Consider the following 18,739-nt stretch of genomic DNA (forward strand, 5'->3'; position numbering starts at 1 on the left):
ACAAATCCTAAATTACATGAAAACATAGAAAAGAGAGCTAGAAGAAGTCACCTAATGCATGTAGACTTAACATGCCGCGGCAAGATTGAGGATCTATCGAAGACTTCAATCTTGGATCGAAAGAGTAAGAACGTTCAACGACCAAGAGGCTTGGTAAGTAAGTTAGTGAGCTTTTTGAACAACTAAAGAACCCTTAAAGACCAAATCGCGAACAAAGAAATAATCCATCGCTAAGTGTTTCATATGAGAATGGAACAATGGATTCTTGCAAACATATGTAGCATTGAGGTTGTTACAAAACAATACCGGTGGATGAGCCAAAGCAAACTGAGCTCTTGTAACAAATTTTTAACTCAAAGTACCTCAGATGCAACATCCGCCAATGCCCGATACTCTGTCTCTATGGACAAACGAGAGACAAACTTCTGACGTGAGGATTTCCACGAAATAAGGTTAGTGGCTAGATACAACAAGTAAGAAATAGTAAACCAGCCTTCGATGGTGCAACCCCCCCCCGCCATCAAAATTAGAGAAACTCGTAGTTATAACGGTTGGCCAAGCCGAAGAAATAGACCATGACATATAGTACCTTTTAGATAGCGTAGAAGTCGTTTAACAGCCTGCTAATGCGTCACTATCGGAGCACGCATGAACTGTTACAGTTGATTTGCGACAAACGCGACATCAAGACGTGTGATTAAGTGATTAACAAATATTGCAGCAAACCAAGTAGGCGGTTGAATTGCGTTATATCAACTGTATCACCACTAAACTGTGTAGGCAGCAATTTCTCTAAGATCGTTAGTGGTGTGAAGACTGCCTTGGCACCATCCATCTTGAATTGAGTCAAGATATCAGTAATGTACTTCCCCTACGATAGGAAAACGCCTAAAGTTGTTGGAACTACCTCAACACCCAAAAACGTAACGTACGTGGTGCAAACTCCCAAGATCCTTAAGTGAGAATTGTGCAGAGAGAATCTCAATGAACTAATCAAGCCAAATATTGTTATTCTATGTAAGTAGTATATCATCGACATACACTAGAAAATAAACAAGAACGCCATCAGAAGAATAAACAAATAAAGAGGCGTCAACTTGTGATTTATAAAACCCATAAGTCAACAAAATCCGTGACAACTCCTGGTACCAGACTTTGGGTGCCTGCTTGAGCACATACAATGCTTTATCTAATTTGCAGACATGCGTTGGGGACAAAGGATCAACGAAATCAAGGGCTGCTCCATATATACCAACGAAATCAAGGGCTGCTCCATATATACCTCCCCATGTAACGTTCTAAGCAAAAACACATTATTGACATCTAATCGGGGCAAACTCTAGTGATTACTCAACACAATAGATAGAACCACATGGATGGTAACCAGTTTCATGACACGACTGTAGGTTTCAAAATAATTCCGGCCAGTAGTTTGCAAAAATCCCTTTGCTACAAGTTGCACTTTGTAGCGATCAATTAAATCATCAGGTTTGCGTTTCACTTGAAAACCCCACTTGCTATCAATTGGAACTTTGGACTTTGGAGTTTCAAGGAACCAAACGCCATGTATTGTTACGAAGCAATGCCTCAAAACCATCATCAATGGTCTTCCTCTAGCGAGTATCTGGCGCATGAGAGACGGTAGACTGTTCAAGGGTGGGTGGTAAGGGATGGGCCATGGCGAGATTGAGGTAGTGGTTTCTAAAATATTTTGAATAGGCTATTAGTGTCTAGTTAGACGACACATAGGACCCAGTGATTGCGAGACTGGAATTTTTGGGAGAGACATTGGTGATGATGGAGGAAGTGTGGTAGGCTGAGGCATGGGAATCTAAGTGGCAATCCAATTTATGATTCAACTCTTAAGATGGAAACACATTAGGAATAAACTGAACATGCCTAGACAAATACACATGATTAGAAGCAAACTCAAGACACTTATAAGCTGATTGAGAGCTGGATTAACTATGAAAAATACATGGGCCTAACTTGGCTTGTAGTTTTTTGGTGTTATAAAGTTGTAACCACGGGAAACAAAGACAACCAAATGGTTTTAACTTGTCATAATTAGGCGATTGATTAAACATAATGTGAAATGGAGATTGACCTAAGACCGACATGGGCAACCGATTAATTATGTAGACAATTGTTTGAAACACATAAGTCCAATATGTGGTTGGTAGGGACGCAGAATGAAGCAAGGACAACCATGTTTCATCGATATGTCTGTGGCGATGCTTAGTTATGCCATTGTGCTCAAGAGTGTGGGGCAAGGTAGTAAACTAGGAAATGCCTTGAACACTAAATAACGGAATACGCATAATAGACTTCCCCTCCCCCCAAATTATCTAAGTAGATAGAAACAATCGAAAGACCAAAGTATTTCTCTACCAGCCTTTTAAATTGAGGAAATACTATAGTGACATTTGATTTCCATTTTAAGGGATACAACCAAATGTATTTTGAAAAAAATGGTTAACAAAAATGACATAGTAGAGAATTGCCAAAGGTCCCCCATACATTAGTACAAATTAATTGCAGTGGCTTAATACTAACAAGAGTATTATTTGAAAATGCCAGTTTGTGACTTTTGTTCATATTACAAAGCGAACAATGAAACTGATGCAACGAGGAAATTGAAAAAAAAAACATTACAACATTGCAAAACCAAATGAAATGTTTTATTTGATGGCTGACCTAGTCGATGATGTCATTGAGAAAAAGGTGATGCATTTGAAACATTTATTGTTGGTTGATAAGAAAAAGGACCATAGTAAACGCTAGTAATGTTCTTGATAAGCGCCAAAGATAACTAGGCTAAGGGTCCAAGTTGGGGGTAATTTAGGAATGATTTGGTGTTCTTTTGTGAACGATTTATGGCAATTCTAATCTCTAATGTGTAAATCTAGTGCAAGCTCTATTCTTGGCACACTTGGAATGATTTTTTAGGTTTTGGAGATGTAAACACGAAGCATGTAAACTTGGCAAGCGAAGCAAAGCGAAGGAGAAAAGACCAAAGGGCTTGGAAGACTACTCCACGTGTGGACACAACGTGGAGAAAGTCCAGAGACGATCCACGCCAGCGGTCTACGCGTGGACCTATGAATGGACGGGCCATTTCGGAAATTAAATGCCAAGGGCAATTTTGGAGAAGCTATTTAAGGAAATGTTAGGGAGGTTAGAGAGAGTCAAATTTTATTACACTTTTATCACTTAGAGAATTGTAGAGAGAAGGGAGAGCTAAATCCTAGATTGTAGAGAGAGATTAGTTCATTTTGATTTCAATCTTTGTGAAGACAATCTACTTTCAAGCATTGATTTGGATTCTACCTTGATCTTGATTAGGTAATCACTATTTCTATCTTTAGTATTGTTGCAATTTTAGATCTCTATTTCAATTCCAATTTATGACTTTAGATCTTGTTGTTTTCAATTGCTATTATGAGTAGGTAAATCTCTAATAGGGATTGAATTGTGAAAGATCATGACGCTAAGTGTAGATCTATAATTCCTATTGTGGAGATTGGATTGTGTGAGTTGGATTGCTTGTTATTGTTCATAATTGATGAATTGTATGTATTCTATGAGTATTGGCCAACTCTTGAATGATCTAAGGCAATAAGCTAGGCAAGATATTGCTAGCCTTATTGTAAGCCCCAATCAATTGTGATTTCCTATTTAGATCTTGAATTGGATGAATAGGTACGTGATGTAGGCAATGTGTTTGTGAAAATGTCTCTATGCCTCTTGGTTGCCTAAGGGTACTCCAAAGCTTAGTCAGGCCTCCACTTTGACTTCTTTGTGAGACGATAATACTCGGGGGCAACCCCAAACACACAAATCTTTTGATTGACTCGCACCCACGCCAAACGCGTGTCGTCAAAATGGCGTCGTTGCCGGGGAGGCAATTGGTTGTCATTGCTTAACTTTTAGTTTTTGGAATGCTTGTGTAATGTTTGATTCCTTGTCACTTTAAGTTTTTCTTTTTCTTTTTACTTGCTACTTACCCTCCTTGAGACTACTTCTAGTCAAGGAGGAGATCTTGCTTCTTTTGAGCTATCTTGTAGGTGAATGCACACAATGGCAAAAGGCACTCAAGGCCTACTTCCTTTCATACCGGAAATCAATTGAGCAACTAGAAGAAAACACATACAAGTAGAAGAAATGGCTTCAACAAGTGCAAATAGAGGAGGATCACAAGAAAGAGGAATTCCACCCCAAACACCACCACATATCCAAAACAATCCACCGGGAGTTCAAATCCCATTAGAACCTACCATCGAGGAGGAGCCAAATGTTGAGAATGTTGCACATCCGGAACCTATCCGGGTGGAAGAATTTTATGATGTGCCAAATGACCAAAGGAGATCTATAGCTGACTATATGACACCCAAGTTTAGCATGCATAATTCCATATATGTGCCGCCATTGGAAAATGTGAATTTTCATATTCATCCCTCCGTGCTCACACTAGTACAAAATAGCCCGTTTAGCGGTTTATCATCGGAGGACCCTCATGTACACTTTATGAGATTTATCCGAGTGTGTGGCATGTTTAGAAAAGAAGGCGTAAGTGATGAGATCATTAGATTGAAGTTATTCCCCTTCTTCGTCATTGGAGAGGCATCTAGATGGCTTGATAGCCAAGATGACCATCATTTCCGCTCTTGGCCACAACTTCACAAAGAGTTCATGAATGAGTTCTTCCCGCTCACGAAGACCATGAAGATAAGGAAACAAGTTCAAGAGTTCAAACAAGGTGGTCTTGAGAGTTTGGGTGAAGCGTGGAGACCGTTTAAGATTTTGAAGAGACAATGCCCGCACGACCTCTTGCATCCATGGGATGTAATTAGTTCTTTCTATGGAGGTCTCACGGATGAGGGAAAGATGCTTCTAGACTCTTTATCTCGTGGTGCCTTTGTATCTTTAGCACCCTCCGATGTGGAAGTCTTGATAGAGAGGATCTCGAACAACACTTCTTTTTGGTATGACAAGAGGGAAAACCATGCCGGTATGTATGAGCTAAAATGGAATGTGGCTAATGAGGCAAAAGTAGAGGCTATGAATCATGAGATTAAGAGACTTTAATTGATGGTGGAAAAGCTTGAGGTTAAATCTAAACCATGTATGGCTTTGGCTTTATATTGTAATATTTGCGGTGGACCTCATGATACGAATACATGTACATCTCCCTCCGCAAGTGAACATGTGGAGGCGGTGGACTACCAAAGAAGGAATAATTTCAATGCCTATGGTGGAGGATCACATAGCCAAAATTGGAAACAAGGCGATGGATGGCAAAATGTTGGGGGATACCAAAGGAGACCAAATGTGAACCAAGGTGGCAAACCCACCTATGGTCAAGGTGAGAGAGGCCGAATTGCATATAGCCCAAATCAAGGAAATAGAGCTCAAATGACTCACTATAGACCAAATTTTGCTTCTCAATTGGATCACCCTATGCAAAGAAGAGATGATATAAGAGAGTTAGATGAAAGGCTATCAAGGACGATTATGGAGCTTAAGAATGATCGAGCAAATCTCAAGCATGAGATTACTCAAGAGATTAGACAAGAAATAGCAAGCTTGAGGCAAGAGTCAAAAGCAACTTTGAAGACCATTGAAAATCAAATCTCCCAAATGTTCAAGATGATGTCCGAGAGACATTATGGGCAATTGCCGAGCAACACGGAGAACAATCCAAAGGAACGAGTGAATGTCGTAGCCGCTATGGAGGAAGATAGCCACAAAGGATGCGATCTAATGGACATTGTGTGTGGAACTTGTGATTGTGAAAAAAGAGAAGAGAGTGGGAAGTAGAAGGGACTACCTCTTGTGGTCTATGTATTGATGAGAAGAAGGAAATAGCCCCGTGTGATGTTCAAGGAAAAGAAGAACAAGTAAGGGTACCTCTTGTGGCCAAGAAGGTCAATTGAAGGAAGGACAAGAAGAGATCACCTCTTGTGATCTCGGGAGCAAAAACAAGGAGAACGTGCTTCCAAAGCACCAATCAAATGCCCCGAAGAAGAATGCTAAGGCTCGTAAAGGTACATTTAATGCTTTCTTGTAAAAAATTTGTTGCGATGCCCAATGGAAAGAATTGTTTGAGAATGATAGTGTTGAAGAATTTTCATATCTAGGTAAAGAGACTTCGGCTCTAATTTCTATGGGTTGTCCCATAAAAAAGGGTGATCCCGGAGCCTTTGTGGTTCCATGTTCCATCAAGAACATGAAATTCTCGAAAGCGCTAGCCGATCTCGGAGCCTCTATCAATTTGATGCCGTTGAGTGTTTATGAGAGTTTGAATTTGTCTTGCTTAAGGCCGACTAGGCTCACACTTCGTTTAGCTAACATGACCACTCGGTATCCCAAAGGCTTAGCGGAGGATGTGCTAGTGAAAGTTGGTGAATTTTTTGTGTCCGTTGACTTTGTAGTGTGCGAAATGGGAAAGGATGAACCATTCGGTTTGTTGATCTTGGGAAAACCAAGACCAAATCGAGATGGGAAATGGGGAAATTGGTTTGGAAGAACACTTGGACACCCAAGTGCCTCCAACCAAAGGCGAATGATAATGATTGAAGGAGGAGAAACGTTGAGTCTAGCCAAGGACAATAAACGTGGCGCTTCTTGGGAGGCAACCCAAGGTTATCATGTGAATAATTGTTTTAGTTTCTTGTGAATTTTTGTTGTTTTGTTGGTATTTTGTTTTGCGTTTCTCTTGGGACTAATTTGCAAGAGTTTGGTGGAAGATTTGATGAAAAATTTGAGCTAAAATTGACCAAAGGTGGAAGGAAAAGCAAAGGACGAGAAATGGATTCTATTGGAACTATCCACGTCTGTGGAGCAGACGTGGGAAATCTACTGCAGTGTTCCATGTGGTTGAGCCACGCGTGGGAAATTTCCAGAGAGGTTCCACGCGGGTGTCCACGCGTGGACACCATGTGGACGAGAGACGACGGAAAAATAAAACATGTTGGCCGAATGAATATTAAAACCACTCCTCTCCCACATTCTTTGTTCTTGACCACGAGAAGAAGGGCTCCCACGCAAGGTTTGAGAAAAATTTTCATAGTTCTTCATCTTTTGTGCATTTTTCAAGTAGATATCTCCAAAAGATCATCCCAAACAAGGTAAATACTCCTAAACCATTATCATCTTCCATATCCATTTTTTAAGTTTTGAGTTGAAAATTCTTGAATATCTTGCTACATTGTCTTGTGAAGATTGTGATGAAATACTTGTTTATAATGGTTAGTTTTGCATCTTATAACATTATTTCATTGATTTCTTTGATTGAATTTGAACAATTTTTGAGATTGAAAATTCTTGAAGAACCCTAGTTGAATTTGAAGAAATTGATAAATGGGTTTGTTTATAAATTGTGAATCACATGAAATTGATGATAGAAATTGTTGGGAAACATGTTCTTGTGCTTGAATATGAATGCAATTTGATGATGCACAATCTTGTATGTTGGAATTTACATTCACCCTTCAACCCTAGTTCTTGAATTGGAGAAGAAGATGAAGTTGACTTTTTTAGATTGTTGACTTTGAATTGAATTTGTCTATTCTTGAAATGTGAGTGAATGTTGATGATTGAAATGCATTGTAATGATTTTTGAGAATGAGAATTGGTAAGAAAAGAGAGGAAACTATGTCAAATTTTTGAAAAAAAATGAAGGAATTTTCGAAAAAAGAGGAAGGAAATTCGAAAAAAAAGGAGAAAAAATTGAGAGAAGAAAAGAGAGAATGTATTGTGACTAACCATTACAATTCATGGATTTTTTGTGTGTTAAGAGTTTGTAGGAAAATTTATGGGACGTACAAAGGAAATGGCAAAGAAAGGACATTTGAAGTGGGAAGTTCTAGCCGCACCCGGGCTAGTGCGCCACCACCAATTGACAATAATGCTAGAGGAACACGAGTGCTTCGAGGATTATATGCGGAACAATTAACACTTGTAGACATATACAAGTTAAAGAGGTTGATAGGTGGAAAATATCTTGATCCCAATGTCCTACGAGAGTTTAGTTGTGATTATATGGTGGACCGGTTGCTTAGGCACCGGCATTGGAGCAAGGTATTTGCTTGGAGAGGACCAACGTATGGGCCGATTACATACGAGTTTTTGGCTTCATTGAAAATTAAGAAGGAACCGAACAACTCAAAGTCATCGATATCATTTGTTCTTTTTGGCAAGAAGTACAACTACTCCGTAGATGATATGGCATTGATTCTTGGACTCCAGACACTTAATGAGATGAGCATTCCCCCATTCCAGAACTATCGTTTGGAATTCCACACGGATAAGCTAAGGAAGATGTGGCTCCGTAGCTCAGAATGGTGATGCCATTACCTTGCAGAGAGAGGAGATTGCAAGAACCAGAGAGGCCGTGGACAGAAACACCAGGATGATCGAGGATCTCCAGGCTATTTCGTGAGGAAATTTAAGTACATTTTGCAACGTTGGTAGTGACGAGTAGTGTATGTCGTGCATCATCAGCTGACAAGTATATTTTTACACTTTAATTTATGTAGGTTTTTATAGTATATTTATATTTATTAATTTTCATTTTACTTTATTTTAATATTTTTAGAATAAATAGTTGATTAGTTATTATAAATATTTTATAATAATTATTGTGCATGATTAAGGTTTAGATTTTTAGTTTTTAGTTATTGGACCAAATAAGAGTTAGTGTTCTTTAATAAGTCCATTTAATATTATTATGTTTTTTTTTAATAAATTAGAGCCCAAGTATATAACCTAATTAATCTTACTAAATAAACAAAAGGAATTTAAATGCTAAGTCGAACCAGTCGTGGAATTACGTATATAACCTAATTAACCTAAACGAAAGAAGTGAGGACTTCGTCGACTCCAGAAACGGCATCAGCGATTTGGCGCAAGTTTGAAGGAGTTATGGAGAAGGCTGCGTCAGTCAGCAGGGAAACAGATGGCAAAGGCAATTTCATCATTTGGATTTATTTTTGAGAGGTGCAAATTAATTTTCACATGATTTGTTTTCCTTAATTTAAGAGATTTTTGTTGAAGTTAGAAGTGTATAAATAGGGGTGAGTTCCTGTTGTTTGGGGAAGACTATCTGTTTTATTTTATATTTTTCTACAGTTTACAATTTTTTTCTTTTCCTGTTAAGTTTTCTGGTTCATGGCCCTGCGAGGCTAATTCTTAAACTTGGTCAAGATTATGTGAACCCCTGTTCTCTATACTGAGAGACAAAATTCTGTTTTATTGAGTTAATTTATCTGCAATGAGTATTTAATATTCTTCTATATTATTTTTCTTAATTGGTTGTCTCATTTAATGACTAGGAGGCCTGCTAGTTAATTACCTTATTCAATTCATAGCTAGATTAGAAAGTGAATTCTTATAATTGATTTTCTTTTCTAAGTAGCAACTATGATTAATTTTATCACGGCTTAGTGTTAATTTAATCATAGGAAGAATATTAATCTAAATTTAACATAACCGCTTGTGTTTATGTTGTTTAGTTTTGTTGGTTTTTCTCGTTTTAATGCTGCTATCAAGTTAAATATAAGTGTTTGTCTTGTGTTATTTGATAGTTAGGGGTAGTTAGTACCGCTTGTGTTTGATTACCTATGACTAAGGAAAAACAGGAATGAATTCCACAATGAATGCTCAAATGCAAGTAAATTTGTCTTGGAGTCGATGAACAGTAATTAAGATCCGGTGGTGAATATTTTCTTAGACCAAGTGTTGAAAATTCATTTGATTTCGTTAGTAAACTTTGGCTTGATTATCTTTAATTTCCTATTCTTATTTATTTAATTATTTATTTTGAACGTTAATTTCATACCAAAACCCCTCTTTAATTTGAACTCATGCATTAAAACTAGTTACTCCTCGTGGGATCGACCCTTACTCTCACTACTACGTGTTTAAGGTTCTAATTTGGGAGCCTACGACAGCTCACCATCAGCTTCTTTCAATTTTCTTTCATGATCCATAAGAGCATGTCCTAACTCTCCAAAGGAGATAGGATTTCACGAATGCAAACAACGGATATGATGGAATTGTATTTGAAAATGCGCTTGATTCAACTACTCAACGCGCTTAGCCGTGGTCTTGCGGGTTGAACTTATTTACTAAGTTCCACAAGATCAGGCTGACTAATTAACATTCGTGTTCTACTATGATTTATGTCTAAGATGGTTCGGTTCGCAGTTCAGAGTTCAAATCGCTGGAAATGTAAAAAGCAGTAACAACTCAAAGCAATTTGATAACCCAGTTCGTAAACAACGTTCCTACATCTGGGGGGCACCACTCTGGTTTGCCCAACTCTTCATTGATATCAACTTAGAGAATTGTGCGACAAATCAATTGATTACACACAGAGAACCCTTGGATATTCAACAAATCACCATCCCTCGAGTTCTTCCTTGAAGAGTTGCCAAGATCTTGATCTCCCAGTCTTCTTGTGCTAAGGCTCCCCCTCAACAGCTGCACACCGTGCTTGACCATAGTGAACGCTTGCCCTTCCTTTCTTAGAGAGAATTCCAACTTGAGTCAAAGGTAATCTTTGTCAAGTTTTCACTTAAGCTTAATCAGACTTAATCTGTGTATGAATCTCTATAAAACCAACAATCGCTCTGTAGAGATAGTCTTTGTATTTATATTCGCTAGGATCTTGATTCAGTGGTAACTGAATAACTGCTCTGAACAATCTTATCTGAACTACTGTGTACCCTGGTTCAGATATAGGTTTTCAGGACTTCAAGTCTTCAGATCTTTGAGTCTTCTGAACTTCATGCTAAACTAACTACCAACTAGTACAAACTCGATCTATACTTGATACAACAAGACTTGGACTTCCTACTTAACTAAACTATCTTTTGAACTACTAAGTAGGATAGCTAATTGTCATGAAACTATAACAACTAGGGAGTTTATAAATCCTTTCAAATGCTCTTTTAATAAAGACTTTTTATTAAGAGTTTATTACCGAAATGGTCCATCGACTATTGTAAAATTACCAATTTGGTCCTCAACAATTTTTCGTGACCGATTCAGTCCCTCGACTTTGAAAAAATTTAACCAATTTGGTCCTCCTTTTACTTTGCCGTTAAACTTCCGTTAAATTGGGACCAAATTGGTAATTTTGCTATAGTCAAGAGACCAAATTGGTAATTTTGCTATAGTCAAGTGACCATTTTTGTGAAAAATTAATTACCAATTTAGTCACTTAACTATAGCAAAATTACTAATTTGGTCCCCTGACTATAGCAAAATTACGAATTTGGTCCCCAGCGGATGTTTAACGGCAAAATAAACGGAGGACCAAATTAGTTAAAATTTTCAAAGTCGAGGGACTTAATTGGGGACGAAAAATTATCGAGAACCAAATTGGTAATTTCGCAATAGTCAAGGGACCATTTTGGTAATAAACTCTTTTATTAACAATCTCCCCTTTTGTTTAAGTTTTCTAGCAATGTAGTATTATACTTGAACAATAACTTCTAACTTAAAAAGATAGTGTAAATTAACCAAAGAGACTTGAATTGAACATCAAACAAAAGTGCATTCAAGTAGATCAACTAGACCCTACTACAAAGAAAACTTTCAATCTAACAAGATTATTACAGCTGCCTATACATAAACATAAAGTCTTCCGAAATCTGCAGTTAAGGGTCTTCAAGCACCAGTCCCTGGATCAGCAACCATCAATCATAAAAAAACAGGGGACAAAAGTAGCAGTAACCAAAGTGACAGTAACAGTAACAAGTAACAAGCAAGCAAGTAACCAATGATTAGAAGTTTGTTCCTACTTTCCCTATTGCCAGGAACTTGTAAATCTGTAGTCACAAGATTTCATAGCAGGACCAAGTAGGAAAACAAACTCAGGTTTAATTTCAAAATCATTCTGATTCTGATGACGCAGCACCCTAGCTGGTCCTAGCAGTTTCAGCAGCAGCAGTTTCATTTCCTTTAGTAGCAGCTGTTTGAGCAGCCTGTGTAGTAGTAGCTAATTCCTCTTCACGTTTATTAAACTTAAATTGCTCCAGTAGTTGCATATCCAGGTTTATTTTCTCTATCAAGACCTCGATGACCATGTTTAGATCACTTATATTCTTTTTGAGTAGTTGTGCTGTCATAATGGTAGTTGCAGAACTCTGTATAGTTGCAGGTGATGTCTGACTTCCTCCTTGTTCTGGGTAGATATCAAGCACATGTGAGTTTTGCTTTAGCCGAGAGTCAATTAGCCTTATAGTGGGCTTTTCTAGAGTTTCACCATGATAGGGTTTGAAACCTTGAGCCGACAACAAATCATAAATGGTACAAGGGAATGGCAGCTTAACCTTAGGCTCTTTCTGGTCCAGGACTTCGATTACCTGATGGTAGATAAGGTGACCCATACCAACTGGGATGCCTTTTCCAATTCTGTAAATCAATCCAACCATCTGAATATTCAACTCTCCTCTGTGTTCACCATGGATCCAGTTTCTCATAGTTATCTTATGCAGAATGGCATGCTTGGTGGTGAGAAGCTTAAAATGCAACAGGTTTGTCTCAGTAGGCCAATAACTGACAAGGCTTCCAGTGATTGTTTTGGCCATTAGATCCTGCTCAATCTCGGGGTCCTCAATGTCATCAGCGTAAATACCTAGGTACATATTGATCTTGTCTTGGGAGAAATTGTAGTAATTGTGGAATAGCCATATATGACCAAAGAGTGGAGAATTTTGTTGATTAATAGTGGGCATCAGATTGGCATAGAACTCCTTAATAACAACTGGGGATAATCTTTCAGTCGGGTGACTGTCCTCATAAAATTCAGTTTCTCCAATATGGACAGCAATTGGCACTAAGATCTAAACCTTTCAATATCTAAGAATCTTTCAGCAAGGATCTAACGTTTGTTTACAGACTCCCATCTGGCAGCATACTCATCTGTCAAGAACTGAGGCTTAGTAGTTTCAAAAGGAACAACATTAGATAGATCAAGTGTCAAGTCAACTGATGGAGATGGTGTTTCTTCTATAGACTTCTTTCTTCTCTTCTGGGCCTTGGATTTCGCAGGAGATTTTTTAGCTTCAATTTTTTTAGGAGCAGGCTGTTTCCTCTCTGTTTTTCTGGTTTGTGTTGGGGATGGAACCTCAATCTGAGGTTGACCTGGTCCTTCTTCTCGTTGCAAGTGAGTTCCCTGTAAACACTTGAATTTTCTGGATGGGGTTGGTGTCATCATCAACTTCAGTTACTTTCTTCTTTCCTTTGCTCTTCCTGATTTGAGACAGAGGTATCTAGTCCTCTTCGTTCTCCTAGTTAACCTGTTCATCTCTAACTTGGTGTCTGTGATTGGATCAGCTTCAAAATCCAAAGGCTCTGTGATTGGATCAGCTGTTTGGGAGGTGACAGTAGGTTCAGATGGAAGAGAAGGCTCAACTGTAGGTGGTTCAGTATTTGGTTCAGCATGTGGAGTAGTGGGTAAGGCAGAGAGAGATTCAGTTGGTGGAATGGTTTGAGATTCTTTAGGGGCAGTATTTTGAGACTTAGTAGGAAAACAGGGTAGTTTCTCAGTAGATACTAGGTTTTCTGACTCGATAAGTGGTAATGGGAGGATAGATTCTTGAATATTTGCGGAAAGTACAGGTAGTGATGAGCTTGGCTTTGTTTCAGGCATGGGTATGTTTAATCTCTTTGACAGAGATTCAGTCTTCCTATAGTCACTTAGAATGGTAAATAGCTCTAGGTTTGAAAACATATGAGGGTGCAGTTTCAATGGGTCAGGACCATAGAAGACTTTTGCAGAAGTATTATGAACAATAGAAGCAGGAGAAATCATATTCTGAGCAGATAAATCAGACAAAAAATATCATCAGAAGGTTCTACAGGTTTCTTTTTCATAGATATTAAAGGCAAAGGTTTTTCAACAAATGTTCTTTCTTCTATTTATTTTTCTTCATCAAAATCTGATAGTTTGATTATCTCCTAAAATTTTGATTACAAGTATTGAAGATATTATTTGCAGTTTCTAATACCAAGAACAACATACATTCAAGAAAATTTAAATCTAGAGTTAGGGTTTTAGAATAACCTCAGGCGGCCTATCCTGGTAAGATTTTCTAGTTTCCACAGCCAAAGGTTTCAGAAAACCTTTCATGAAGTCCAGCCTTGCTGCTCTTGAGTAAAACGACCAGATCGGCTCACCACCAGGAGGTTCTATCACATTATAGACCACCATAGCCATAATCCTCGTTGCTTGATTCTGTGTTTCTTTGCTTGCTTTCTCGGTTAGGTTGTAAAAATCGAAGTATTTTGAGGGATATCCAGGTTGTTGTGCCATTGAATATTATTCGAAGAGAAAGGCATAGATAATAGAGAGAATATGCAAGGTTTGAAGGAAGAAGATGAAAGACTATATGTTTGTTGTGCTTGAAAGAAGAGAGATTTTGAGGATCTTTTATTACCAATTTTTGCAACTAACTTCTGAAGGGGGTAAAGGCTGCGGATACGAGCAAGTTCTCTAGGATACATTGGAGAACGTGAGAGTCGTGGGAGACGTTCTTTTGATGGACGTACGTCTGTTAGCATTAAATTCTTAGAGAGTTTGTCAGACATCTAGTACCTCCAAATAATCGTTGCAGCTTAACGGATAAACTCAAAAGATTTTGTACTTAGCATATTAATAATAATACTAAAAAATTAAAAGACAAATTACTGTGACAATATGTGTGTCATATTCAGAATTACTTCTGCGATATGGTACACATACCTAGTTCAGATTTTAAAAGATTAAACATGATTGCTTCTAGTGGTTTTGTGAATATATCTGCCAATTGCTTGTCAATTGGAATGTAATGATGCACAATTTCTCCATCTTCAACAAGTTCTCGGATGAAGTGATGACGTATATCAATGTGTTTTGTCCGAGAATACTGAACTGGTTTTTTTGCAATGTCGATGGCACTTTTATTATCACAATGGTTCCGAACTTGATTCATTAGTCGTTCAGAATTTGTTTCATCCATAGTAGTTGAGTGCAACAACTTCCAATTGCAATGTACTCGGCCTCAGCGGTTGATAAGGAAATGGAATTTTGTTTCTTACTGAACCATGAGACAAGATTCTTTCTTACAAAGAAACAACCTCCAAAAGTGCTCTTTCTATCTTCAACATTTCCTGCCCAATCAACATCACTGTATCCAAGTAGTTCGGAGCCTGTTTCATGAGAATACCATAACCCATGGTTTGTTGTGCCTTTGACATATTTGATGATCCTTTTAACTGCATTCAGGTGAGCTTCTCTTGGGTCAGCTTGAAATTTGGCACACAGCCCAACACTAACATTATGTCCGGTCTACTAGCTGTTAGGTAGAGTAGACTTCCAATCATACTTCGATATAATTTGGCATCGACTTGTTTAGATGAAGTATCATTTGAAAGCTTGACTTTAGTAGATAGTGGTGTTCTAGATTCTTTTGATCCTTATAATCCGAACCTTTTTACCAAGTTAAGAGCATACTTGATTTGGGAGATAAACATTCCATTTTCCATCTGCTTGACTTGGAGTCCTAGAAAGCAAGTTAGTTCTCCAATCATGCTCATTTCAAACTCTTGTTCCATGACTCTGACAAACTGATTTTCACTAGTTCGGGAAGTAGATCTGAATACAATATTCGAAATCATCCTCTCGGCTATGGTGACCGAGGTAAACCAGTTTGGTTCGAACCAAATAGAATGGTTCATTGATACAGGTGCAAGCCGGCATATGTCTTCCAACCGTGAGTTGTTTACTACTTTCGAGTCCACTAATAGTGGGAATGTATGGATGGGGAACTCTGCTCAGTCTATTGTGGAAGACATGAGCAAAGTGGTTCTCAAAATGACTTCTAGGAAAGACCTGACTCTAAACAACGTTTTGCACATACCGGAGCTACGAAAGAACTTAGTTTCTTGTTCATTATTAAACAAGAATGACTCCCAGTTAGTGTTTGAGTCAGATAAGCTTGTTGTGTCGAAATCAGGAATGTATGTAGGCAAGGGTTATGTATGAGATGGGCTTTTTAAGCTCGATGTAATAACCGCAATTAATAATGTTATTAATTCAGCCTACTTACTTGAGTCTTCATGTTTGTGGCCTGGTAGACTGAGTCACGTTAACTTTAAGTCTATTCGTAGATTAATTAACTTGGACCATATTCCTGAATTTCAAATTAATGATAAGCACAAATGTGAGATCTGTGTTGAGGCAAAACAAACGAAAATTCCTTTTAAATCGATTGAAAGGAATACATATCCACTTGAGTTGATCCATAGCGATGTATGTGATTTTAGATCAATACAGTCGTGCTGTGGTAATAAATATTTTATCACATTTATCGACGATAACACTCGGTACTGCTATGTGTATTTGCTTAAGAGCAAAGACAAAGCCGTCGATAAGTTGATTCTTTATAAGAATGAAGTGGAAAACCAACTTAATTGGAGAATTAAGAGGGTTTTAAGCGATCGAGGTGGTGAGTATGAAGCACCTATTGGTGCCTTCTATGTGGGTGTAGGTATCATACACGAGCGTACGACACCTTACTCACCTCAATCGAATGGTGTTGCCGAACTGAAAAATCACACGTTAAAAGAGATGATGAATGCGATGTTGATAAGTTCAAGCCTACCTCAAAATATGTGGGGTGAGGCAATTTTGACAAGCAATTACCTTTTAAATAAGGTTCCCTGCAAGTAGCTCGATAAAACTCCTTACGAGTTGTGGAACAATAGGAAACCCTCCAACCAGTACCTGAAAGTATAGGCGTGTCTTGCCAAAGTATTGGTACCAACACCGAAGAAAATAAAGATAGGTCCTAAAATGGTGGATTGTATCTTTATTGGCTATGCACATAATAGTAGTGTGTATCGGTTCTTAGTACATGAGTCCCATAATCCGGACGTACAAAAGAACACGATAATTGAATCGATGAATGCATCGTTCTTTGAAGATGTATTTTCATGCAGGTCTAGTGAGGGACCTAGTACGTCGAAACGAATATTTGACGAGGCTGTTGATAACAACAGTGGAGGGTCTGGAAAAGAACCCGAGCTCGAAGCTAGACGTAGCAAGCGAGTTAGGATTGAAAAATCCTTTGGTCTAGATTTTCTAACGTACATGTTAGAGTGTGATACGCATAATCTAACTTGTTTACTAGAAAGTAAACCGAATTTTCTGACATGTTTGTTGGAAAATGAGCCTCAAACATATGTAGAAGTTGTGACTTTTACGGAAGGACCAATGTAGAAAGATGCTATAAAAAGTGAAGTGGATTTTATTCTATAGTTACACACTTTGGGAACTGGTTGATCTTCCTCTAGGTAGTAAGCCTTTGGGATCCAAGTGGGTCTTCAGACGGAAGTTGAAACCTGATGGTTCCGTTGAGAAGTATAAGGCCAAGCTTGCAATTAAGGGTTACACGCAACATGAGGGTCTTGATTACTTCGATACGTATTCTCACGTGACGAGGATAAATTCCATAAGGATGCTACTTGTCATAGCCGCACTGCGGAATTTGAAAGTTCATCAAATAGATGTGAAAACAACTTTCTTGAATGGCGAGTTAGATGAAGAAATCTATATGGAACAACCTGAGGGTTTTGTGGTTCCGGGCCAAGAGAAGAAAGTCTGTAAGTTGGTTAAATCGCTATATGGATTAAAACAAGCGCCTAAGTAGTGGCACGAGAAGTTTGACCATGTGATGTTAACAACGGGTTTGTTTATATGTCGATGATATACTCATCGTGGGTAGCAACGATCGTATGATCAAATCTACCAAAGGGATGTTAAATTCAAGATTTGACATGAAGGATATGGGTTTGGCAGATTTAATCCTCGGGATTAAAATCGTGAGAAGACCCGATGGTCTCGTGTTAAGCCAATCTCATTATGTTGATAAGATCCTTACAAAGTCTAACAAGGATGATTATCAAGTGGCTAGGATGCCATTAGATACAAATGTTCATCTGTCCAAAAATCATGGAAAGTGTATCTCTCAAGTATAATACGCTAGGATTATTGGAAGTTTGATGTATCTAATGAGTTGTACCAGGCCAGATATTGCCTTTGTGGTTAGCAAGCTTAGTAGATATACGAGTAACCCTAGTGATGCGCACTGGAAGGCAATAGTGAGAGTTATGTGATACTTGAGGTATACTCGTAAATGTGGACTGCATTATAAGAGATATCCTGGTGCACTTGAAGGGTATAGCGACACAAACGGGATATCGGATATGAAGGACTCTAAGTCCACGATTGGCTACGTGTTTACGTTGACCGGTGTAGCCGTTTCTTGGAAATCCTCGAAACAAACCGTGATAGCTAGATCCACTATGGAATCTGAGCTGATAGTCTTAGACAAATGTTGCGAAGAAGCTGAATGGCTATGTTATTTTTTGAAGGATATTCCTTGTTGAGATAGACATGTACCTCCAATTAGTGTGCATTGCGATAACCAAGCTACAATTGGGAGAGTATAGAGTCATATGTGCAATGGTAAGTCTACACATATACGTCGTAGACATAATACCATTAAACAACTTCTCACAACGGGGGTTGTCTTTGTTAACTATGTGAGGTCAAGGGATAATATAGCGGATCCGCTAACCAAAGGGTTGAGCAAAGATGTTGTTGAGAAGTTGGCACGAGAAATGGGTTTGAGGCCCATGGAATAAAATTTCTATAGTGCACACCCAACCTAGTTGGCACCTAGGT

General features: G+C 38.4%; 1 protein-coding gene across 1 annotated transcript; it reads right to left on the minus strand.

Annotated features, from left to right (window-relative positions):
• Positions 1 to 11,927: 11,927 nt before the first annotated feature.
• LOC116003907 lies at positions 11,928 to 13,225 on the minus strand. The gene is made up of 2 exons (XM_031243848.1): positions 12,908 to 13,225; positions 11,928 to 12,854 (listed from the first exon to the last, which is right to left on the minus strand). The coding sequence occupies exons 1-2, from the start codon at positions 13,223 to 13,225 to the stop codon at positions 11,928 to 11,930; spliced, it is 1,245 nt and encodes a 414-aa protein (XP_031099708.1).
• Positions 13,226 to 18,739: the final 5,514 nt, after the last annotated feature.

This window comes from Ipomoea triloba, chromosome 14 (genome assembly GCF_003576645.1).
Source record: "Ipomoea triloba cultivar NCNSP0323 chromosome 14, ASM357664v1".
NCBI classification, from domain to species: Eukaryota; Viridiplantae; Streptophyta; class Magnoliopsida; order Solanales; family Convolvulaceae; genus Ipomoea; species Ipomoea triloba.